The 25136-nt window shown below is 40.8% G+C and overlaps 1 protein-coding gene across 3 annotated transcripts in view; it reads left to right on the forward strand.

The window, feature by feature from the left end:
* ZFYVE9 (zinc finger FYVE-type containing 9) overlaps positions 1–25136 on the forward strand; it is a 62914-nt gene that overhangs the window by 31840 nt on the left and 5938 nt on the right. For all 3 annotated transcript variants that reach the window (XM_030496012.1, XM_030496013.1, XM_030496014.1), the window contains 11 exons: positions 2679–2855; positions 3186–3352; positions 3900–4023; positions 5764–5886; positions 7096–7251; positions 15163–15387; positions 17733–17815; positions 18521–18625; positions 21846–21996; positions 23315–23395; positions 24817–24979. In XM_030496012.1, the coding sequence (XP_030351872.1) occupies positions 2679–2855; positions 3186–3352; positions 3900–4023; positions 5764–5886; positions 7096–7251; positions 15163–15387; positions 17733–17815; positions 18521–18625; positions 21846–21996; positions 23315–23395; positions 24817–24979 (1555 nt within the window). The remainder of the gene's footprint in view (positions 1–2678; positions 2856–3185; positions 3353–3899; positions 4024–5763; positions 5887–7095; positions 7252–15162; positions 15388–17732; positions 17816–18520; positions 18626–21845; positions 21997–23314; positions 23396–24816; positions 24980–25136) is intronic.

Here is a 25136-nt window from a genome sequence, read left to right on the forward strand (position 1 = left end):
AGGTTGAGAGAGTATCCATGTGAGTGCTTAAATCATGAGAAAACCTGTCTCACTGTGAGAAGTTCCAGGCGCTGCCTTCAGTTTATTAATGGAAAGGTGAATAGGAGACTTGATCTTGGGTATAAATATGTATTCAGATAACTGGAACCTGATGATTGAATTTACTTCACTTGTGGAGGAAGGTTTGACAGGCACGATTTATAACAGGTAGTAGGTAGAATGAGAAGTAGACAAATGCAGGTTCTCAGTGCAAGTTTGGAATCGTGGAATCTCCCTTGCTGCAAATGTTCAGTTAAACTTTGGAGACTTTTATCAAAGATGGCTGCTGTAGCTTAAACCAAGTATTAGTTGGGAAAATGCTGGTTTATGTCAGCATTCAGACAGGGCAATTTTGACAGTATCTACTGTATAGTAGATTATTTGGGCTGCTTCTGTCAGAGAGATCTGTGGATTTGTTGAGTGTCTGACTAAACTTAGAAGCTCATAGGTTTATTTTTCTCCAAAGAAGTTCACTATTATGCAGGTTCAATTGAAAGTAGCTGAGTGCTTAGGCTTGAGATGAGCATCCAAAATTAGCAGGCAGTTTATGTTGTTAAACAGGAATAATGTTTTCCCATTTCAAAGAGTTTAATTGGTGTGCAGTGGTAGGTGTAACTACTAATAATTCTTTACTGTAGGCCAAATGTGTAAGATGATTGGAAATTTTAGGTTATAATATCTAAAAATTGAAACCAAGTCCTGACATTGATGTTGAAGGGGTGGTAAAATACTGCGTTTTGAGATGGTGAAAGTAACACATTTCAAGGTGTACAAGAACAAGGAATTACACATACACCTGGCAAAAGGCAGCCAGCTCCTTTTGGTGGTGAGTAGGATTTGTTTTCATCTGGGGGAAGGGAAGAATCTGAAAATATTTCAGTTGAAACCAGAAGTGTTCTTGTAAAAAGGCACAATAAAATTGATCATATTATAATGATTTCCTTTTAAAAGCCTTTCTGTCCTGTTGCCAGGACAGATACACGTTAATGGCAGCAAACAGTGACACCACGGCTTGGTTTATTACAGGGAGAATGCTGCTGCCTGCTTAGGTGTACTTGCCCCAGGCTACCTCTCTGTTTCTATCCCTGCTGCGGTGCTGTGTGATGATGCTTGTGGTTTCTGGTTAGTTAACTTGTAGCCTGATTGTATCTGATCCCTCCTGATCTCTGCAGTTTCTTTGTGGGTACAGTTTTGGGGTTTTTTTCCACTCAGTGCAGCAAGTTAAGCATTAATCTTTGCACAGTCTTGGAACCAGGGGTAGGAATTGTGCTTTCAAAGTAGTTATTTCATTTGGTTGCTTGGTATCTGGTTTGTGTTTCACTGGGGTGTGGGGGGAGGGCTGTATGTTTTCTGGCACTTTTCCATTGTCAGGCTGTGTTTAATAAGTTTCCAATGCTATTTTTACTGTATTTTCATTTGGTAGATATCCTGAATTGGCACTTTTGCTTGATTTAGAGAAGGCTTTAAAAGTTCTTTTACCATGCTTTGACTTTTCTAATAAAGAGATCCTAGATACATAACTTTTCTTTGTGCATCTTTAACACTTCCTTCTTTCAGGACCTATGCTCCAAATGAATACAGAATTGCTGTTGAAAAAATACTTCAATTTAATTAATCTCAAGTGGACATGTCAATATCTATTCCATTGGCAAGCATTTCACTCCATTGGTTTTGTGGGTTGATGAGAGGAAGCAGGAGGGGTTTGTGTTCTGTTGTGTTCTGTTTGGGGTTTTTAGTCTTATTATTTTCACCTTGAGTTTCTGCCAGTTCATAGCCAAAGGAACCTAAAGATGTACATGATTTATTCAGGTTTTATAGCTGCTCTGAGAGCATAGGTGACATGATATTTACATCTGACTAGGGAAATGCATTTAATTGTAGCATACTAATATGGCTGAAGGTGCAAGTACACATGAATTTTCTGGTACCTTCCATAGCTACAAGCCTGCTTTACAGATGAAAAAGAAGTAGAACTGTGGAGATACAGTCTGTTTCGCTAGCTAGAGGAGAGATTTCCCTGTGATGGATGCTCTTGACAAAGCAGTTTTAAGTGTTACTGTTCAGGCAATTGAATTAAGGCTCAAGTCATGCCTTCAGAATGAATAGCTTAAGGGATTTTTGTATATATATATGGTTAAGAATATAAGATGTTGATCTGTACTGATTTGCCCTGGATATAAGGAAATGTAAGGTGGTTTTTCTGATATACAAAACATAAATCTACTGAAGCATCCTGTGGGTTATAAAACATTTGTGAGAGGAATATCCCACACTGTCCATACAGTGTGATAAATATACATATATATTGAGTTTTTTGAGAATTGAGTTTTTTCAGGTAAATCTTTGAAGAAGAAACAAAATGAAGCATGAGGAACTAAGCTTATTATACAGAAAGTATAATTTTCAGAAAATATTTCCATATGACCTACTACTTCCATTGCACAGGACCAGTGCTGTTTCTCCTCTTGCTATGTATTTTCTTGTTTAACTAATGGAGTCTCCTGGGCTTTTAAATAAAGGAAGAGAAATAATCTTTGGAAGGTGGCAGGGTCCATAACTACTATAGCTGAGAACACTATGTTTTGGACTGTTAAATACCTTCCTTTGTGTTCATGTTTCTTGTTCTTTGTTTGCTTTAGCTCAAGCCTGGGAGAACATGATGAGTGCCTCAAGCCAGAGTCCTAACCCTAACAATCCTGCTGAATACTGTTCTACTATCCCTCCTTTGCAGCAGGCTCAGGCCTCGGGCGCCCTGAGCTCTCCGCCTCCCACTGTCATGGTACCTGTGGGAGTTTTAAAGCATCCTGGAGCAGAAGGTAAGAGTGCTTCTTTTTTCTTTCAGTTTGCCTATAGCAAGAATTTGGAAAGAATATCTGCACTTCATCCAGTCCAAATACTCTAGCTGCAGCCAGTTGTGATATTCTTTACCTCGGTAGGAACATAGGGTTTTTAAGGACAAGTAAATTGTTCTCAGCAGATGTGTTTATACATGATGCTGCCACAGGCAATGCACTAGATGATGTCTTAAGCCTTTGCCAGTTCATATTTCTCTGTTTATTAATTTTTTCCATTTTGCTCTTCTGTACTCAAATTTCCAGTCAATGTTGCTGTGAGATCTTAAATCCTGTTTTTTATGTTCTCTCTAGTGGCTCAACCTAGAGAACAAAGGCGTGTTTGGTTTGCTGATGGGATATTACCCAATGGAGAAGTTGCCGATGCAGCAAAACTGACAGTAGCTGGGACAACTTCCACAGGAACCTTAGCAGTGTCGCATGATCCATCAAAGCCTGTCAACAACACTTTAGCAGCAGAAGTAAGGAAATGTTCTGCTATTCACCACAAAAATACCACACTTGCTTTGGTTGTGTAGCGTGTGTCTGAAGGATGTTTGTATAATGCATGTTTTAAAGCAGCTGTGTCCTCGTCAGTAGGGAATTTGAAACAAGATTGTCATAGAACAAAGCAGAAGAATCCTGTGACACCTCTCATAAAATGATGTGTGCAAGAGAGTGCAGGTACAATCTAACAATGTTAAATCCACCATTCCCCATGTGAGTGGAATTGAGACTTTGTAAAAAGTTCAGATGGGCATAGCTGCATTTAGATTTTGTGAAGAAATAGGTATGTGTAGTGCTAGAGAAGGGAAGTGCAGTCTCTGTCTAAGCAGACTTTTAGTAATAGTTCACACACAGGAGTCATCATATGATCATCAGTTGTTAAAGAGCCAAATTACTTGGTGCTTCTGGTTCTCCAGCAAGCACAGACTCCTTCACCTACATCTAGTAATCCAGCCAGGCAGCTCTTACATATTTATCATTATTGCTTTTGTAATGTCATCCTTTCTTGTTTGCTTCTTGTAGACTGATAATGCTTCTGTATTCTCGGGAAATATAACTCAGGTTGGCAGTCCTGTTGGCAGTGCAATGAATCTGATTCCTGAAGATGGTCTGCCTCCAATTCTCATCTCCACTGGAGTAAAAGGAGGTGAGGGTATAATTTGGCAGCTAGCTTTTTATGCTTACCAGTTGCACTTAACCAAATAGTTACTGTGCTTATTCTAAAAATAAGCTGCTGGCAATATGCTGAGTAGTTGAAGGGATTCACATTAAGTACTTGTAGCTAAATGTTGTGACAGTCCTTTGCACCATTGATACTTACGGGTATCCAGGAAAAATCCCATCTTGCCATGAAATCACTGTGAGAAGTAAAACATAAAGCAAAAAGACAATTAACTTCAGTCCAGAAATATGTGCTAATTTCTTTGCTAATCGGACTGTGGGGAATGTTTCACACAGAGATACATTTTAATTAGCCTTATGAATATTCATGCTTCCCTTCTCTGAAATTCTCTTGGAATGTCCTCTCTGTCTGAGGCATCCCCAAGCACTGAATTCAACAGCACTACTGTACATCTTGGCCCACAATGAAGCTGTTAGCGATTGTGATGTCCCCTTCCAGTGTATCCAAATGGAGGAGGATTCAGAGAATTAAAACCTAATTTTTATAAGATTAAAAAAATAATGTATTCGTTTATCTGACAATTGCTTTCCACAGTCTGATTCACGACATCCTTTAATACATTCCTGGGATTAATTAATTTTTATCATTCTTGGGATTAACTTCTTTTTATCATTTGTTTATTCCTATTAAATATTTTGCTGATGCAGTGCATTTCTAATGGCATCTGGAAATAACCTTTTATTGCAGGAGAGTGTCAATACCAAATGTGAGCAGCACTTAATTTCAAAACAAATCTGTTCCATCCTGTCTTAGCTGTTCATATGGGTGTCTGATTATTCAGTCTCCTCCTCTAAAAAGGAGTAAAACTACAGTAGGCTTTTCAGCTTTTTTTTATAGATAACCTCAGATAAATTGTATTTTGTATGCTACGCTGATGTTGTTTCATATGCTGCCACATGCTAGGTTTTCTTTGCAGCATGTTATTTTTGATATTCTAATTCTATTTTAAGAAGATCAAAAAAAAATCCACATTAGAAAGCAAAATTACCTTTCTAGATAATTCTAGCTGGAAAGGTAATACATTCCTTTCAAAATCTGTTTTCATCAGTGTAACTATTTGTTGTTAAAGCTTAAATGCAGAGTAGATTATAATCACATGGATGAAATATTCTAATTTGCTAGTCATCTGGGTCTTAATCACAGAGGGACACTACAAACATCTTTGAAGTTTCATGTTGGGATCCATTTTACACTAGATTTAGACCTTCTATGATTTATAAAAAACATTGTTTGATACTGTGCTTCCCTCTTTGTTATCTTCCTAGTAGCTAATGCACAGAAAGTGTGTAAGTAAGTTATGTGCCATAGGGATAGACTGTGTTTTGGTGATTGTAGTCCAGCACTGATGCTCTTGTGCTTTACTGTGATATAAATAACAATTGCTAACTTCTTTGTCATTGGGGATTTCAGGTAGCACCATGACACATTTCTTAATTTGATTTCCATTTTCTCCTCCAGTTGATAGTGAAATAGAGTTGATTTATAAAACAAGCTGCACTTTTCTAAAGGATGTACAAGGGTTATGCTCATAAATGCTATTGAAGTTTGAAAATACCAGCCTAGGAAACCATCAATCAAAATAGCAATACTTAAATAAGGTCAAAAAGGCAAAAAGCAGCAGAATCAGGGGGATCTGTTTAGAACGTAGAGTACTGTACCAGTAAGTTAAGGACTTCACTCTATGTTTACTTGTTTCTTTCACAGACTATGCTGTAGAAGAGAGGCCTTCTCAGATCTCTGTCATGCAGCAGCTGGAGGATGGTGGCCCTGACCCTCTTGTGTTTGTTTTAAATGCTAATTTGCTGTCCATGGTAAAAATAGTAAATTGTAAGTTTTTGTTACAAAGTAAGGATTGGGCTATGAGGGGAAATGTTATGTATGTTATTAGTAGGAACAGCAGTATATTTATTTGGTAGGATAGTCTGAAAATGTGCATGGATTGAAAACTATACTTAGACATATTAAGGTAAATTACAAAAGGCTCTTTTTCAGTGATTTAGACATAAATACAGAAAATTTTGTGTAGAAAATATAAACTAGACTGATAGAGCCTTCAGTCTCACATTTGGAGAGAGGTTTCTCCTGTGGGATTTGGTAGTGCAAGGTGTTGTACCACTGGTTCTTCCTTTGTTGCTTAACTCATTCCCTCGTCATCCCGTTCTGGAAAAAGCAGATAGGATCCCATAGTAGCAGCAACACAGGTTCGATTCCACTGCTCTATCCTTTTCTATACTGTGTGTGCATGTACATGTGCAGGGAGAGGGAGGAATGAATGGGAAGACATACAGATGGCTTCTCATGTTAGTACCTCAGTATCTCTGCTGGATAAGAAAACATTGTTTGAGAAACTGAGAAGGACAGTTTTGCAGTAAAATGTTTTGTTTATGTGAAAATTTCATACAGGAAATTCAGATGTTTATAAACCTTTCAGCATCTGGTTAGATAGCAGTACCATTTTTACACATACATATAAAAATGTCATTAGTGTGCATATATATACATATTAGGTGAAACATTTTATTTCAGTAACAGCGCTCTCAACAAATGACTTGTGAAGCTTGGAGCATGTGTCATCACTAACATTCATGTGAAGTAGAACAACATGGTGATGTCTCATGAAAACACCTGACATCCAGTTATCCATCTTAAGAGAGAGACATCACTTTCGGAAACTGGTTTAGTTGTCACGATCATGGTATGCGCAGCCAACAGCCTGGCTTTTTCCTAGGTTCCTTCATTCCTGTTTAAATCCTGACCTTTAATTTGGATACAGAAACTGCTAAAAGTTAATTCCAACGTCTGACTGGGAGCTGTAATGCTCTGGCTCCTCCTTAGCTGTAAACAGGGAATTACTGAGCTGTTTTTGTTTTAGATGTGCTTGCTGGCAAGGTAAGAGATTTAGAACCTAATTTGTCTGTGTGACAGATATCACAACGAAACATGCTGTAAAAGTGGTTCTTGAAAGAGCTATTTTCATGTAGTGAAATTGAGGCATATTTTATGAAATTTTCATGATCCATGTTTTCCTCTCTGCAGATGTGAACAGGAAGTGCTGGTGTTTCACTACAAAAGGCATGCATGCAGTGGGGCAGTCGGAGATCGTCATTCTCTTGCAGTGTTTGCCTGATGAGAAATGTTTGCCTAAAGATATCTTTAACCATTTTGTGCAACTTTATCGGGATGCCTTAGCAGGTAGGAAAGCTCTCTGTTAAAAATGGTTTGAATAGATGATCATACTGGGACAGATAATCACATTTTTGTCATTTTGCAAATGGCTATTTTTGTATAAAAGAATTTAAAAAGAGAATAAGGATTAAAACTGGTAGGGGGCTGAGTTGTTATTGGTTATTAATATCCAGTGTTATATTCGTCTCACCAAACAAAAGTATTAATGAAGTGCTGGTAACGTGGGGAGCCTCTCCAAAGATTTTCCAGCCTTCCTCTGGGTGCCAGCAGAACAAAGAAGTTTGGGCTGTAAAGGCCATGCATAGACTATTATGGCAGTGGAGCAGGAGAACTCTGCCTGTGACAACTTTGTGTTCAGCCATTTGTGCCATTGCTGAGTGTCTGCCCTGGCAGCTTCTGCTAGGTATGGGTAGGAATGTGAATACAGCTATCATATCTGATATTAGTACTGTTCTTCATTTAGCAGTAGGTGTAGTAGGGTACTCAGCAGAGCTCATGGGTACACTAATGACATTGCTTCTGATTATTATTCTTCTTCAGCTTGAAGCAGGGTAGCTTTTTTAAATATAGAGAAAGAAAAGAGTTGAGAATCCTTGTGGATAGTATGTTAAACATCCCCAAACCAGGGGGTTCAGGAATTTGATTCCCACAGTGTGTGTGTCTATTGCCACACTTATGGCGATACTGTTTATATTACAAACTAATTTACATACATATGTATATGTGTGCCTGGAATGAATTCTAAGACACTGCAGAAATTACCCCTGAATTTTGACTTTTACTATCTCAACTGCAAGGTTGTATTATGTAAACCTTTATACTTTTTACATTTGCTAAGTAAATGGGCTTCCACTTCTCTCTGTTGTTGAACCTTAGAATTCAAAAATTATTGCATAAGGACAAATGCAAGTATTTGGTTCCGCTGATTATAAAATAAAGATAGTTTTCCAGAGGTGAAATTGGATCACATTAAGGTTATATACTGAAAATACATTTACAAAGGGTTCTGCAAATGATTTGCAGTGCCTTCCCAATACTTTAATAAAATAATGAAAAATATCTTTGTTTCCTAAAATGTCTTGATACGATAAAGGTTAGCTTGTCCAGAGCGGTTGTCAGGTTCAGAAGGTACTATTATCACACGTCATAATAGGATCTTGTGTACACTGGAAACAAATACCTTTCCAAACCTCACTAAACTTGCAATGCTTTATATTCTAATTATGATGTTATACTGAGGGAGATGTATATGAAAAATTGAGTGCATGAATATGTGTATGTACATTGCAGATATAAATCTAGCTTGGTGTATATATTGCAATGAAGTTCTGTATAATCACACTACAGAAATACATAATTTATGACTCCTACATAATGTATTTGGAATTCTTTTTTTGGTGCTGAGTGGTAGTAATTTGATAACCTACAATTGCACTGGTGCAAAGAGCTGCTTTCTATTGTACAATTCTTAATCAGAAACCAAATTTCGCTGTGTAAGATTTCCACTGAATGTGTAATGTTCTGTTGGTCGGATTTGCTCTGTGTTGTATGTCGGACATGTAGTAGAAGCAGATTGACACCTTAAATTGCTATATAATACCAAACTGCACTGAAGTTTTGTAGAAACCTTGATAAATTCCCATAGCATTTTGTAATGCACTCTCCCAGTATCCATCCTTTTTTCTTTCCAAGTCATGTTTCTTTGAGAGGGAGAAGTATATATTAGGGTACTTTCAACTCTGGCTCTTCTAAGCGTTATTCAGCCAGAGACACAGGAGATGATGCTGGAGGGCTTTCAGTTTGGTGGTTGTAATCCCTTCGAAGTGGTTAGCAGTTTGCATGGTGTTGTAGATGGAGCCATGCTTCTGAAGTTGTTCATTTCTGAGGTACTGAACCTCTCCTGGCAATTAGATGATAGACATTTAGAGTAAACGAGAATTCCCATTAGAAGTTAGAGATTATTTAAAACACTGCCTCACAGTTTCATTTTTCATTATATAATACATTAGTTTAAAATTATTTTGCTGTCAGGAAACTGAAATTACTTTGGTGGATGTTTTTATTTATCTCCTTTAGTAAATGTTTTCTTAAAAGTTCATAAAACAAAAAGACACATACAATATGTTTTTATTGGAATGGAAACAAGAATTACTTTTAGTGATGTTGATTTTGTTGCAGAGTGATTTGGGAGCTTCTTGTTGGTTTTGTTTTCAGCTGAAAAATACAGCATTCCCTTTTTGTTTATTTTATTAAACCCCATATCTATAGCAAATTATTTTTTCATGAGTCATATTTATTTACCAGCTTTTCTTGCTCAAGTTTGAATTCTGCATTCAAGCCTAGAAGCACAGGCTTGTACGTACTCGTGCCTCTTCCCAGATGTTTCTGCTTTCCTTGGGGGATAACTTGTTTCTTGAGGCTGAGTCCTGTCCTCTGTGCTAGGTATGGCTTTCAGAGAATGGTTCTTGCATGTGCAGGTAGTGGCAGCAGCAGAGCTCAGCCCTCAGACCTGCAGGCAGGGGCGTTTAGTCTGCACACTCAATGCTTTGCAGTTTGTCCTTCAGATTCATCTCCTGTTTCAGCATGGGTAAGATGTCAGGCTGGTGCAGCACCGACCTGAACCTTCCTTAGTTTTGTTACTGGAAGTCCTCAACCTCAAGCTATGGTCTGGCGTTAGGACTTTATACTAGTAAAACAACAGAGTGATTTTGAAGGAAAAATGGTATTTTTCAATATAGGCTGTGTGCATGTGAGTTATAATAGATTGTAAAGCTTTTAATTAAGGCAACCATTAATTGCTGTTCAGTTTTCATCACTTTCTTTTTCCTCTGGCCCCTCTGTCATCAAACTCCCCACTGTGCTGCTTTTCTTGTTTGGCAATGGGAAGCTAATGATTTCTGTTGTGGTTGTAGTAGTTGTACTGTTGTAGTAGTAATCCCATGATTATCCTTGTCTGTTGGCTATAAGCCTGGCAGGAGGTCTAGTGAATGGGAAAATGAGAACTTCTGTCCATCTGAATGGGTACTTTGAAGCAGTTGCATGTGTCAATATAGAGCTGCCAGATACGCCCTAGTGCATCAGCTCTTTGATGGAATACAATAAATGCTACTGTTACTTTTGTAGTGAAAATGCAAATCTGGCAACTGCTTGAAATAGCTTTGTGATCGCCCTGGGTTTGGGGATATTCCGGGTCAGGGTGGATCCATCCCAGTCAGAGTTTTGTGTGTATTTTACCCAGCCTGATTTTAATTAAATCAGGTGGTAGCTAATACAGAGTAGATCTATAAAGAAGCCCATATAGCTGTTCTGAACAGAGAACAGGTTAACTGAGTGAATAATACACCTCTGCAAGTGTAATGTGGAAAATCAAACCTCGTATAAGGTGTGAGAGTGATTGATTGGAGGACTGCCGCAGACTAGTCTGAGGAAGTTTTGGATGCTGGTAGCTGCGACTCACAGTGATAGTAAGTGAAGCATTATGTCCCTTGCCAATACAAATAAGTTCTTTCCAAATTACTTGCTGATGTGTTTCAATAAAAAGATGCTGACTATGGTCAGAACTTTGAATATTGACTTTCATGGTTTTTCTCAATGTTGGCATCTGCTACAGATGTGTTGTGCCATCAAGTTCCATTCGTGGTCTTGTCTCTTCTGTGGCTCTTGGTGTGGTAGTGACAGGGTTTGTATTGCTTTTCCAAAGAGTATGTGGACATTTGCTCTTGAAGAAAATCCATCTGGCAGGATTGTTCCTGGGTGAATATTGCCTTGCATCTCCTGCTACAGAACTGGGACACTTGAGTTTTCAGGATGCTGGCATGGGGTTTGGTACTTGGCAGTTCTTGGTTGTTACTGATGACAATGGAATGAGGCCACATTTGGTGCATTCCCTGAGAATGGATGCTTTTTGACCTGGGATTAACCAAAAGATATGAAGCATGTATAAGGAATTTAACCTTATTGATTTTGGTAAATGCACCTAACTGGCTTCACCGTGTATTGAGGGCAATAAACAAATGCAAGAATTTTTTTGTTCTTTGTCTTTCCTGGAATAAACTATTCTATTTGAGTTCAGAGGGGATTGCCAGACTGATATGCAAAGTATATTGTTCATCAGGGGAAGATCCTTAGGTGAAGAATTCAAAACAGCATGGGTCATGACTGAAGAGAAAGTCACATCAGTGGATAAAAGCATGGGGGTTTTTAAAGGACTTTATAGAGCTGCTTAGGATTTAAAGTCAAGGGTAACCCAGCATAATTGAGAAGAGAATAAGTACTGACCTCCTGCAGAGCTGCTTTAGATGCATCATCCACACTTCAGGCACTTCTAAATAATGCCAGTTGTCTGATGTCAGGTGCTGGAACTTAATATAAGGAAAAGCACCTTTCTGTTCACTCTGAGATTACTTGTTTAGACAGGAAGTTCTGATATTTTGTAAATTACATGCTTTTAAGAAGGATAACTTTGTTTGAAAGCTTTTCTGACAGCTACGCTTCCTCTGAGCTTCTGAAACACAGTTCTCTGCTTAAAATGTGTAACAGTGCACTGGGTGGGTTTGACCATGTCAGGCTGGTAATAACAGCTTTATCAGTGGAGCCTTGACCTGGAACCACCTTCAGAGATGTGACAGGAAAGGCTGACAGGCTCTGGGCAGTGCAGAAATGTTTGTGGGACAAGCTCAAAGCCCAGAGCAGCTTTTTGGACTTGAGTTTGTTGGTCGAAAAAGGCACTAGAGAGGTGTGTAGGAAAACGCTTGATTCTGCCCTTGCTCTCCACACAGCAGGCTCTTGCATGCTCTTACAAACAATGAATTGCAGCACAACTGCCTAATCCCAATAGTTTGTCCTTTTACAGTGGTAACCTATTGGAGCTTGCACTGGGACAGCTGCTTGTGTCAAAAGGAGTAACTTACAGTGAACGCTGTGGCTTATGGTAGCACAGTGCTGAAAAGCTGAGTTGCAGATTCCACTCTGAGGGGGTTTTTCATGTTTCTGTTGGCTGAAAAAATTCCTGTTAAGGCATCCCAAGCCTGGAGCCTTGAAGCTCCATCTCCTGAAACGGAAAACATAAGTAGTCGTCTCCTGCTGCTGCAGCACTTGGCATCAGTCACAAGTGGAAATGTCTGATTGCTTTGTCATCCCAGTGGGCAGTATCACACGTCTCAGAGCTGTATGGCATTGTACAGCTTCACTTTGCCTGGCCTCTATCACACAGAAAATGCCTCAGAAAAGGGTGCACAATTCGGTTCAGTTTAGCAGTTCATATGCTTCAAACATTTTAAGGTTAGAAAGGATTATTATGGTCATGTTGTTGGAAGCGAGAACCTCACCAAGTAATTTTACTATCAGGCCCTGTAGCTTCTATTTGGGTAAGAACAGATGGGAAGGGGAAGAGGAAGTTATAAATGAAGAAGAGGAGATTAGTGAGGGTAGGTGGGAACTGCAAAAGCAAACGAGTGGTGCTGAGATAGAGAAGTGCCAGCAGCTATTTTAGATACGTGAAAATCTTTTTCATGAGCACTAATTGATACATTGGTTTGCACTCCCCAGCACCATGCCTGAGTTGGTGCATTAGCAGTGTATTCACTGAGCAAGCAATAGTGTCACAGCACAGGCTGACAGGGAAAGGCATTTGCTCATGGGCAGGATCGATGCTTTGCAGCAGCTGACAGCATTTGATGTGGCTCTATTAATCATGTTAGTCCTTCAGTTTGACCAGTAGCTACTTTTCATCAAGTATGCTCAGCTGAGCAGTGCAGAAACTGTAGCCACTGTAGGAGTTCTGGAATATGATCTGGGTCCATGGTGGCAGCTCTATGTGTGTATCTGTAAACTGACAGATCAGCTTCACAGGACAGAGGCAATGTACAAGTGAGCTGCACCCTGCCATGGGGTGCCTGGACTGTAATACAAGGTGCCTGTCAGCTTGTAATAGAGAACTTGAGAACTCAGTTTATGCAACATCTTGTGGGTCCAGGCCAAAAAAATCCACTAAGGTGCCCACAGATTTGAATAGCAGGGAAAGCCCTGAGCTTGTTTGTTAGCTGGAGTACAAAAGGAGCCTTTTGCTTAAAGGCCTGCCAGTAGCTATATCTAAAGCTGGAGGTCCCAAGGTCATGTGAAGGAGGTAAAGTGGTGGTTGTGCCAAGGTGGTCTGTCTGGAGGGTTGCAAAGTAGCACGGCCACATCTCCAGAGCAGGGCAGGCGTAGCTGTATTGTTGTCATGCTGGTGCTGGCTTCATGGAGAGGTGCTGTGATTTATGACTTTTACAGGTGTTTAGTGTAAAGGACAGATTTGAAAGGATTCATCAGTTATCCTTTCCTTTGGTGGCCAAAAGTGTACCCACTGTGTTTATTTTTCTTGCATTTTTAAATGATTGTGTATGATCTTTAGGCTGTTTTGCAGCATAAAAATAGAGAAGGCTTAGCTTGGAGATCATACTTGTATTACTGAGGATGTCAAATTCGCACTTCTGCGACTCGTGGTTTTATGTACTTAAAACCTAGTGTGTGTGTGGCTGTGTGTGTCTTGTGTAAAAGGGAGAAACCCTTCAGTTACTGTCCAGTTGATGTGCGTGTTGGAGCCTGCCTTAAGTTCAAATGCAAACACTCCATTATGTGGTGGTGGAGGTGGAGAAGGAGCAGAAGGTCCTATTTAGCAGTCTCTGTCTGCAGGTGGGAAAGCCTGGGATTGCTGCAGAAGCCCAGGAGGTCTGCATGAGTACCTCAAACCCATGTGTTTCCTCTTGAGTGGTGTGATCAACTGCACCACGCACTCTGAAATGGCTTGTGTTCTTTGAGAGCAAATCAGCACTGTTAATATTCACATCTTCCTATGGAGAATTGTGATCAGCTGTTCTGTACATTGTTTGCCTGCTGTTGTCATTTGATAAAAGGAATCACACCATGGTTCTTTGCTTCAGTGTTAAATGCTGTGTTAGATGCTATAATAATCTAATCAACATTCAAAGCCATTCAGCCCTTCCAGTGTAAACATTTTTGGAGACTGAGAGCATCAAAGAGTAAAAATGGAAGTAAAAATTAGTGATGTTTCTCCCCTGTGTCTCTCCCAGTTGCGTTTTACATGAAGTATACTAATGAAATAAACACCCTTTTGTGTAATTCTTAAAATGACCCAGATTTTCAGTGTGTGTCTGAGCAGGCACCCCAGCGGTTTGCTTAAGTAGAGGGACAACCAGTGGGCATTAATTGTTTGATCAGGTTCACAGCTCTCCTTTAATCACAGCTGGGTCTAGAAGTTCAGTCAGCAGCAGTTTCTGCAGTGGAAACCCCTTGAATATCTGCCAGACACTGAAAACAGACTTTCTCTGGTGCTTTTGTAGTGCTAGGGGGAGGTTGCAGGTACCACTTCCTTGGCAGCAGTCCTGGCTTGAGCTATCCTACCTCTTCCCTAGCTATCCCTGACTATCTGTTACACTGCCTTTACCACTTGAAACAGGTAGATCTCTGTGAAACAGGCAGATCATCACTGAGGCTGGTCTCCCTCCCTGCTGTCCCAGGAGGGGTGGTACGCCTGTGGTTGTGTGTACTGTCCTAGTAACACTTGCAGGCATGGCTCTTAGGTGCAGAAATTAAGGTATGTGCATATATTCCTACAAAACCTACCTTCCTACCAGCAATAGTCACTGAGTATACGTATCACCAGTGGTGGATCAGCCAGAGATCCCATGCTTTGGCGGCTGTAGTCTGCAGCAGTTATTCCTTAACAGATTACACACTTTTGCATAGGAGGTAACCTGAGCCCCTGTGTGCAGCAAATCATTGGTTCTTGTGTGACTAATAGACATTAATGCTTCAGGAAACAAAGTGGGTTTAATATGGACTTTTCCCCCTTCTGGAAAACTACATTCTTGATATAGCTCTCAATCTAGTGAAGTAATGAACATTTTTTCTTCATAGGTAACATTGTTGGCAACCTGGGACACTCCTTTTTCAGCCAGAGCTTCCTTGGAAGCAAAGAACATGGAGGGTTCTTGTACGTTGCAGCTACGTATCAGTCCCTGCAAGACCTGGTGCTCCCAACCCCACCCTACTTGTTTGGCATCCTCATTCAGAAATGGGAGACTCCCTGGGCTAAAGTGTTCCCCATTCGGCTGATGTTAAGACTTGGAGCTGAATACAGACGTAAGTAACATGCATTCCTTCAGCTGCAATTATTTCTGCAGGAGAACATATTCTAGTGTAGAGCCCACATCCAGCCCTAAATTGTTACCTGTCAAAGCCACACAAGCTTAAACAGCCGAGTATAAATTGTGTTTGATGCCCACATTGCATCCAGCTACCAGCACAGCAGTACTGAGGTTGTGATAGCACCTGCAGTCTATTTACAACTGTACTAATTCATCAGGGAGATTTTTGTGGAGACAAATCTAGGTCTGAGCAGCTGTTTGTAGTTCACATAGTGACCTGAGAGTTATGTGCAGAACAGTCTGATTTAGCTGGTGTAGTTAGGGCAAGGGAGAAATGTTAAGGTCTTTCCATGCTGAAATGAAAGAGCTTTTGCTTTTAGGTGTTTAGAACCACACTCATTTTCTAGTGAGTAATGATATGTGTTCAGGGGCGACTGACCTGGCAGTTTGCTGCAAAGGAGAGAGTGTTTCAGCTGAAAATAATAGCAGTTAGCACGAAAATAGCATAAAGTTAGGATAAAACCTTTTTCAAAAGACATTTGCCATTGCTGGAGCAAATTGATTCTTGGAAGTCTGTCCACCCTGATGGGCTCATCTGCAGTTTCAATTGGAGCATCTTGTAAATCTGAATTACTATGGAAATGGTCTGTTCATTTTTCTCCAAAACTTTTTCATTACTTATTAACAAAATAAGTTTTAGAATATGGTTTAATATAGGGATTTGTAGATTTAACTTTAGGAAACATGGGGATTTATTTATAAAACAGCTATGTCATTGGAGAGGAAAAGGGAAATCTTCAGTATTTGCCATCTGAGGATGAGGGCTGTAGGTTAAACTTGTCAGAAGAAACGTTAGTGTTAAAGGTGTGTATGTGTTTGTGTGTATCCATGAGGTTTTTAAGCAGTGCATTTATTCCCATCACCATTTAAAAAAGCAAAGATGCTCATATTTTTGGATGTGACATCTGGTTTTGAGCACAGAAACAAATGGTTTGATATTCACAAACAGAAGTACCTGCTCAGAGTACATTGGGCAACAACTAGACTGATTCTACAGCTGTGGTTTGGATTTAGGCACATTCACTTGTGCTGTGCCAGTTGTGACTGCAGGTCACTTACTCAGTCCCCTCTGGGAAGGGACTGCATTTGTGTGCCAGGTGTCCTTGGATACATCTTCTTCTCTGGTGGAATGGCAGATTTCAGCCATTTGCCCAGCACTGCTGGATGTGCAGCAGATCAGATGCAGGAGTCACTGCAGGTTGCTGCATATCCTGAAAATGTCTGCTGAGCATCTGCAGATCAATCACACAGCTCAATCTCGGGGTATTTCATGCATGTGGGACGTAGCTGAGCTGCTGTAAGCACCCATGGTGGCAGACACGGGACATTCAGCACTTTTTGGTGCCTCAGGACACTGGGCATGAGTTGATCAGCTGTACAGCATGTGCAGGAGCTGTGATGCTGTCCAGATATCGCATCAGTGAGCAGAAGCTGGAGCTTATTTCCCTCAGGATATTCTGATGATGATGTTCAAATCTGCTGAGCCCCTTCTGACTATGCTGGGAACTGTGAAGATGGGTGTCATTTTGGGAAATCAGGCTTTGCCTTAAGGTAGTTTAGGAACCTTCCTTTAAACATCTGTTTAGAAAACCTTGGCATTATGTATTACTGCGTGAGTCATGGTTCAAGCATTGTTATGGCTTCTGCTGCGACATAATGTCACGCAGCCAGATCCATACACTACACTTCGAATTGCATCATAGATGTTTTACAAGGATGGCTAAGTCAGCCAAGGAATGTGGATGGTTTGCATTGCTGACGTACCATAATTGTCCTTTTAATTGCTTTTGACGTAATCCTGTAGAGAATTTGCCATGTTCTTATGAAAATAGAAAATGAAAGAATCTGTATTACCACTTGAATGTCACACATATCAGCCACAGAAGCTAAAAGCTTATGGTGCTATAGTGGAGAGCAGCAGGATGGTCATAAGAAAGGAAGAAGCTATTTCCAAGAAGTGGGCTAAGAAAAGCATTTAGAAAGGTCATCTCTGCAGTCAGTGTCCAGGTCACTAGGTTCACTTGCAGTGTGGCTCTTGTAAGCATCCCACATAATTCTTACTGTTCCTAGTGTGGTGGGCAAGGAGCCGTGACACACATGTAAGGAGCATTAGAAGGTTAAACCCTTCTTCCCTTTTGCTTTTTAAACCGGCCTTCTTCCAGGCTCTTCTTTTACTGCTGCTTACCATATTGAGCCAGAGAGACTGTATGTGAGCCTGCTTTTGCAGAATCTCAGTGTGTTAATTTCAGTCTGACCTTTTTCTGTTTTATTTTATCCTAGTTTATCCATGCCCACTTTTTAGTGTCAGATTTCGCAAGCCTTTGTTTGGAGAGACTGGACACACCATTATGAACCTTCTTGCAGTAAGTGCTGAGACTCAGTTTGCACATTCCCTCAGTATGAATGGATCAATGTGGGGAGTAGATGGCAGGTTTAGAAGGTGACTAGAGGAAATAGTGGGCATTTGGGTGAATTTGCCTGATGCTGGATGTTAACTTTCAACAACACAGTGAATTTTACAAGGTACCCAAACTAACATCCAAAACCTGATCACCTGAGGTGTTTGGATCTGGAGACAAGTGCATTAGTTGCTCGAATTCTCTCCTCAGAAGTGCTAGGTCATCACAGTGTGCAGTCACAGCTCTCTGATTATACAGCACTTCAAAGGAAGCAAAATTATTAGCTCTTCCTACTTTGCTAATGTTTCCAATATAGAAAATTCTCTGATGCGTGACTTAATCTCACTGCTAGAAAGGCTAATATCCAGTAATGTAACAGCATACAGAGAGCAAATTTTCTTATAAACAGTGATGACACTCAAGGCTGGAGAATATGAATTTTGATGTAAGAAAATCACTGAAATGACTTAACAGTCATGATGATGCTTTTTCATTTGTGTTCTTCGATTATGTAGCTTACAAGCTGTGATGTCTCCATCCCTCCCTGCATGTCAGTCCCTGATTACAATTGTTCTAATGGGCTAACTAGTAGTTACCAGTGTAGTTATGAACTACAGTGTTAATGATGATGATCATGCCTAACTTTTAAAAACATGTTTTAATTACCAGGACTTCAGAAATTACCAATACACGCTGCCTGTTGTCCAAGGTTTAGTGGTTGATATGGAAGTCAGAAAAACCAGCATCAAAATTCCCAGCAACAGATACAATGAGGTAATGCTTATAAGCAATACATTTGTGGGCAGCTTCTTTGTGGTTGGAGGACTTTAGATTTAAAGGCATTTTATTTTATTCAATACCACTAGGGAAAACTGCCTCAAATGAGAAATGCAGGAGGCACACATCTTTGGAAAGCGAGGGAGGTTGGCTTCTCCATCAAATGCCAGTCAATTTAGTATTAATTAAACTCCTAGACTCTTTTTTCTTCAGGTTTTTACCTGTTTACATATAAAGTGTAATACTGGTTTGATTTAAGCAAATAATTTGATGAACTTTACACTTGAGGTAAACTAGGATGAAAAAGTGCATTAGCTTTCCTCATCTATGTTCTGTGTGCATTCTTGAAGCGTTTATTAGTGCTTTGCTTATTTTATGTAAAATGTCTCTCACCATCTAAATTTTATCCTTGATTTCTGGTGTGACAAAATCAGTTGGAGTCTTTAGGATGTGTCGTGCTCTTAAGAACTAGGTGAGAAGGGATTTGAACAACAATGAAAGAGAACACTGGAGAAAGTGGTTGATTTCGTGTTCTGTCTAAAGAGGAGAGGGTAACTTGGTATGTTGAAACCAATCAGCAGTCGGGGTGAGAGCAAATCACTGGGCAAACTGGCATTTGTAAAAGTGTTCATAGTATCAGAGCAGAATGCAGCTTTATCTCAAGAGAATTTCTCCACAAGAAGCATTTGAGTAAAATAACAGGATAAAGGAATAAATTGAAATAAAGGAAAAAGTGTTCTTATGTGAAGTTTGAAAAAGACGGAACTGATGAAGCAAGAAGATAAAGGGTCTCTTAAAAGGTGTATTAATTCTTGATGCAGCTGTGAGGGAATGGAAAAGGTCAATGAAGTTTGCATGAATTGCATAGGGATTGGCACACAGGGTGCAGTTCAGAGCGTTAGCTGTGCATGCCACTGGCAAGTGCATCAGCTTTGGACCTATGTTAGACTGCACTAAGCTGGCCTGTGTGAGTGCTCCTGTATTAGGCAGCTGAGCAAAATCTCCGCACTATGCTTGGGTTCTCCTTCCAGAGTGAAGCAAGGATTCCACTTTTTAAATGGAGTGTTAGTTATTTAACATTATTCACAGAATCATAGAATGGTTTGTGTTGGAAGGGACTTTAAAGCTCATCCAGTTCCAACCCCCTGCTACGGGCAGGGACACCTTCCACTAGAGCAGGTTGCTCCAAGCCCCTGTGTCCCACCTGGCCTTGAACACTGCCAGGGATGGGGCAGCCACAGCTTCTCTGGGCACCCTGTGCCAGCGCCTCAGCACCCTCACAGGGAAGAATTTCTTCCTACTATCTAATTTAAATCCCCCCTCTGTCAGTTTAAAGCGATTCCCCCTTGTCTTGTCACTACATGCCCTTGTAAAAAGTCCCTCTCCAGGTTTCTTGTGAGAACCTTTAGGCACTGGGAGCTGCTCTAAGGTCTTGCTTGCACCTTCTCTTCTCCAGGCTGAACAAACCCGGCTCTCTCAGCCTGTTTCCAGAGATGCTCCTCGGGGCATCCTCATGGCCTCTGGACCATGCCCCAAAAGGTCCATGTCCCTCTTGCACTGGGGGCCACAGAGCTGAAATTAGTACTCCAGATACTTGCAATCCAGTTGGAAGATTGAATTATTAGCAATTTTTCATCTGAGTTTAGTTTGAATGAAGATGAATTAAACCACAAGACCTTTATCTTTTCTCCGTGTAAAGCAGTATGTAGTTAGAAGCGTGTCACTCAAGCTATCTAGAAAGTTAAAAATCTCACTTTGAATTCTCCTCACCTAATCAGTGCATGAGATTTAGTCTGCAATTAACAAACACTAATATATAGTTTTTCTATGAAATACATATTTTTTACTTCAAATCCTTTAGATTTTCTACAAATTATAGTGATAGCTGCCTGTTTAGTCCCTCAGCAAAGGTGACTCTCATTTTTTAATCAGTTGCCTTGTCCCAAAGCACAGTTGCCATAGCGTTGTAGAATGGTTTGGGTTGCAAGGGACCTTAAAGCTCATCTAGTTCCACTCCCTGCCATGTCCACTTGTTTCCTGTTATACTAAAGACAACTACCAGGCTCCATAAAGCTGCTGCTAAGCTACAATCTTGTTTCTGGAGCACGACATGATGAACTCGATAATGAAATACACTGTTGTCTGATGCAAAATCTTAATTAAGTTTCCTCCCCAAACATTACACCTGTGCACATTTATCAATGGTGAGCATCAGCTAATGTTCCTGACACTATAATTAAGGCTTTATGTTAGACTGAGAGAGATAAATGCATTGTGTGTAGCGTGCATGCTCATCAGCTACAGGAAGCAGAGGACGCGAGTATGAGTGCATTTTCCTTCTCATCATGGTTTTCACTGGGGGGGCGTGTGTAATTTAATTTGCCTTTTCTTTTAAGCAAACATATGATTTTTTGGGTTTGAAGCAAAGAGGTAGGTGAGTCCCTCAGTTTTAGTTTGGATCAAAAAATTCATAGTCTGAGCCTCCACGAAGAGGAAGAGAGGAGAAAAGGAAAGAAACTGTATTACTTACAAGAACATTTGTCAATGCATGTAACTAGGTGTATGTTAGATGATCATCAGCAAGACTGAAGTGCAGATGATACATCACAAATGTTTTTGGAGGCCTCCTTTGCAGAGAATTAAAGTAATTCTGGATGTCTGTGGTTCAGATCTCTTTTAAAAGTCTTCAAATTGGGAACTTTGATCTCAATTTCTGCAGTTCATGCAGGTGAAGCACAGAGATGCTAAAGCTTGGGTGGCTGGTCTTGGCAGAACCAGGATTAAATGCTATAGGTCTGAGTGTCAGTCTGGTACTGAACTGGGGAGGCAACATTTATGATTTATGTTATAAGCAACTGTAGTTGTGTAAAAAAGCCAGGTTTTGTCTCTCAGTGTTTTTCTAATGTGTTTTCCTGTGAATTTATTGTTCTAAACCAGCTAGTGATAATAGCTTTTGCGGCCTGTGTAGCTCAGCGAGCCCTTATACCATTTATCTAAATTACATAAAAGGTACTTTAAAGCATCTAAACAGGACAAGACCTGAACCCTCTTTTCAAAAGCAGCTCATGGTTCTGAGTGCTCAAATCTGACATGAGAATATGAGCACTGGTGAGAAGCTTGCTCTCAGTGTTCTGACCAATTCAACTGTTCCAAGAATCCCCTATTTATGGTAGCGCTTGACGAGCAGGGTAGAAATGATAAACCTTTTTGTTTGCAGATGATGAAAGCCATGAACAAATCCAACGAGCATGTCCTCGCAGGGGGAGCATGCTTCAACGAGAAAGCAGACTCACATCTGGTGTGTGTTCAGAACGATGACGGGAACTACCAGACACAGGCCATCAGCATCCATAACCAGCCGAGGAAGGGTGAGAACAGGGGTTCACGAGGAGGCTGGACCCTCTTTGCCCTTTGTGTTACCTGTTAGAACTGGGTTTGTCTGCATGTAACTGAGTTTGTTAGACACTGAGAAAATAATTGTGACTGCTGGGCAGCTTCACAAGTTAGACGTGCAGTGCCAAGGAATAGTAACATGTTGCTCTATCTGCCCTTTACCCCCTTGGTGTTTTATTCCCCTCACAGAATCCAGGATCTCAGATGTCAGGGGGCACACTGTGCAGTTTGCATCCTGTGTATAGTCCACATCCCACTTCTCTAGGCCAACAGTGCTGTCGTGAATTTGTCCAAGAGGTGCTCTAGCAACTGCAGAGATGAAGCAGACATAGAATAAAGCACTCAACAGCTTCCTCCCTTGCAAATATAGCAACACTGCTTGCACAATACAGCCTAGGACTAGTGCTGCTCCAGAGGTCACAGTGCTCTAACTGGCTTAGGCAATGTCTCTAGATGATTATTAATGAGAGCTGTCGTTGGTGCATTGGAGACTACAGGTGAGGCTGTGGTTGCCTGTGCTCTACCTGTACTATGTGAAAGGAGGAAGCTTAGATTTAGTCTGAGAGAAAGGTAGAGAGGCATAACCAGCCACAGCAGCATTTTAATAATGCAGCTTCAAGAAACATTTGTTTGCTTCAATTAGACCATCTAATTTCCAGGCTTTATTTTGGTTAGAGGCTGAAAGGCTGCAGCAGCTTTCTCACTGTGCTGAGAATGTAAATACTGTGGGTTTGGGGAAAACTTCTGGCAAAGGCATTTGTACTATCTCTAAATGAGAACAAACAAGACAGAGGCCAACTCTTACATTTTGCAAGTATCCCCAGTCACTCCAGTGAGTATACTGGGACTGATGGGCTTATCTGACTTTTACATATGGGACAAGAAGAGGGATTTCCATCAGGAATTTCGTGATGCTTAGTGGTCATTTAAGAGCATTTTACTTTTAAATCAGGTGGCTTTGAGCTGTGGCCTTGCCAGCTGTGTGGGAGCATTTAGAAGGTAATTATGTACTTGGTTACCCTAAATGAATAGTCCTGAAACTTAGAGGTGTGTATGGGGAGAGTGATGAAATATGAGCATTCAATTAAGGTTGACAAAAACTCTTTTCCAGTTTAGAAAATGACGGGGTGATTTGTCCTTCCACACATCAGTCTGTGAGGTGCATTAAAGTCACCACAGTTCTAAGCAGCATTTGATTAATCACCTCTGGATGCTAGAGCTGCAATACCTAAGTCTTGTGTAAGGCACTGGTTTGATGAAAGCATCACTAAGTCACTCCTGTTGTTGTTGCAGTGACCGGTGCCAGCTTCTTTGTGTTCAGTGGAGCTTTAAAATCCTCTTCAGGCTACCTTGCCAAATCCAGTATAGTAGAAGGTAAGAACTGAATTGTTTGCTTAAAGCACACTGCTTCCTCCTTAACACAGCTCAGCTCTGTGGTTAGCAGGGCTCTGCTGTTACGCCTTGGGCATTTGAATCATGCTGCTGCTTCAGCTTTATCCTACTTTTCAGCAAAAATCCCCCAAAGCCTCTGTTTCCTTTAATGAGAAGGAACTTGTCCAGATGCTGTAGAACAGGGACACAAGAATATGAGGGTAAGATATGAAATACCTAATACCTGGCTTGTGAGCCTCTGGCCAGTTTACTGGTTAGGGTTGAATGAGGAAATTTGAAGCTGAGAACTATGGAATGTGTACTCCACAGGCCGGGAGAGGAAGCCCTGCTGAACTTACTCTGTTCCCAAACAGCTCTGCTTTACGCACAATTAGGGATGCACATTGTTTATATGCTTGTATGTGGGCAGATGAGAACACACCAAGTGGAGATTGTTGAGCTGGAACTTCTCTGATGCGGTTTGTTCTTCTTTTACCACTTGTCATATCACAGACAAAACGCCAGCTGCACACACTGGAGTAAAAACTGTTACTGCTCATTAGCTGAGACAGAACTTTGTAGTCTAACCTCACTGCAGACGTGACAGTGCAGGCAGGAGTGTTTTAAGTGTGCTCCTTACAGTGTGAGTGAAGCATGCGAGAGCCCACGTGTGCAGTCAGCCAGCACAGCTCCACTGATGAGCAGGAGCTCCTTCAGCTGCAGCAGCTTGTTGAGCGTGCAGTCCATGGGCGAGTGGTCACCCAGGGCTGAAAAGCCACCCTCTTGCTGTAAGTCACTATCTGTAGATCGTTGCACCATTTTCTGTGTCTAAATTGGTGGTTTAGTGTAACCACTGTAAGTGGTTTAGTGGTAGTGGTTTAGTGTTTAGTTTAACCTCTGTTAGACACAGGTACAGGTGGATTCAGGCAAGGAGGCTGTACGCAGGGGAAGTGTTTCATTCCCAAGGTATTTCTGCAGTAATTTAGACTGACCCAATCCAAATCTGTCTCTTTTGCCACTCTCTGGTAAGCACTGACTTCTCCCAAGCTCCTGTCACACTGGAGTGCTGCTTCCAGGGCCAGCAGAGGCAATAGCGGAAGGGAGGGGGGCACAATGGGGTTCCTGGGGGTTGCCTAGAGTGGGTGTCATGTTCTGAGGCAAACTAATGTGGCTGTTGTTACAGCTGACATCCCCTGGTAGATGGACTTTCCTTCATCCTTGTGTGACCCCAGTCAATGCTCATCAGTGCCGTGTTTTGGGAGAGAGTTCAGAAATGGTCTTATGTAGCATTGCTGTTTATAACTCTTAAAATAGATGTTTTAACCTTTCTGTTGGAAAAAGAGGAAGGATGGTTATTTCTTTTCCTACATAGGCTCTGTTCAGTGTGGCTTATCTTGGCTTATGAGGATTTCTTGGTTTCCTAGATGGAGTAATGGTCCAGATAACCGCTGAGAACATGGACTCTTTGAGGCAGGCCTTGAGAGAGATGAAAGACTTCACCATTACATGTGGCAAAGTAGATGCTGAAGATCCTCAGGAACACGTTCATATTCAGTGGGTAGAAGATGATAAAAACTTCAGTAAGGGGTAAGTAGAGGAGCAACCACTTGACATTGAATGGTGACTGACAGTATTGGTTAAAACTTTTAATTGCTCTTATAAGGTGCATGACTCTTCAAATCAATAGGAATTACAAGTCTGTGCCTCTATTTTGAGTGATAAGATGCAATTAAATGTAATGAAA

This window comes from Strigops habroptila, chromosome 8 (genome assembly GCF_004027225.2).
Source record: "Strigops habroptila isolate Jane chromosome 8, bStrHab1.2.pri, whole genome shotgun sequence".
In the NCBI taxonomy this organism is placed as follows: domain Eukaryota; kingdom Metazoa; phylum Chordata; class Aves; order Psittaciformes; family Psittacidae; genus Strigops; species Strigops habroptila.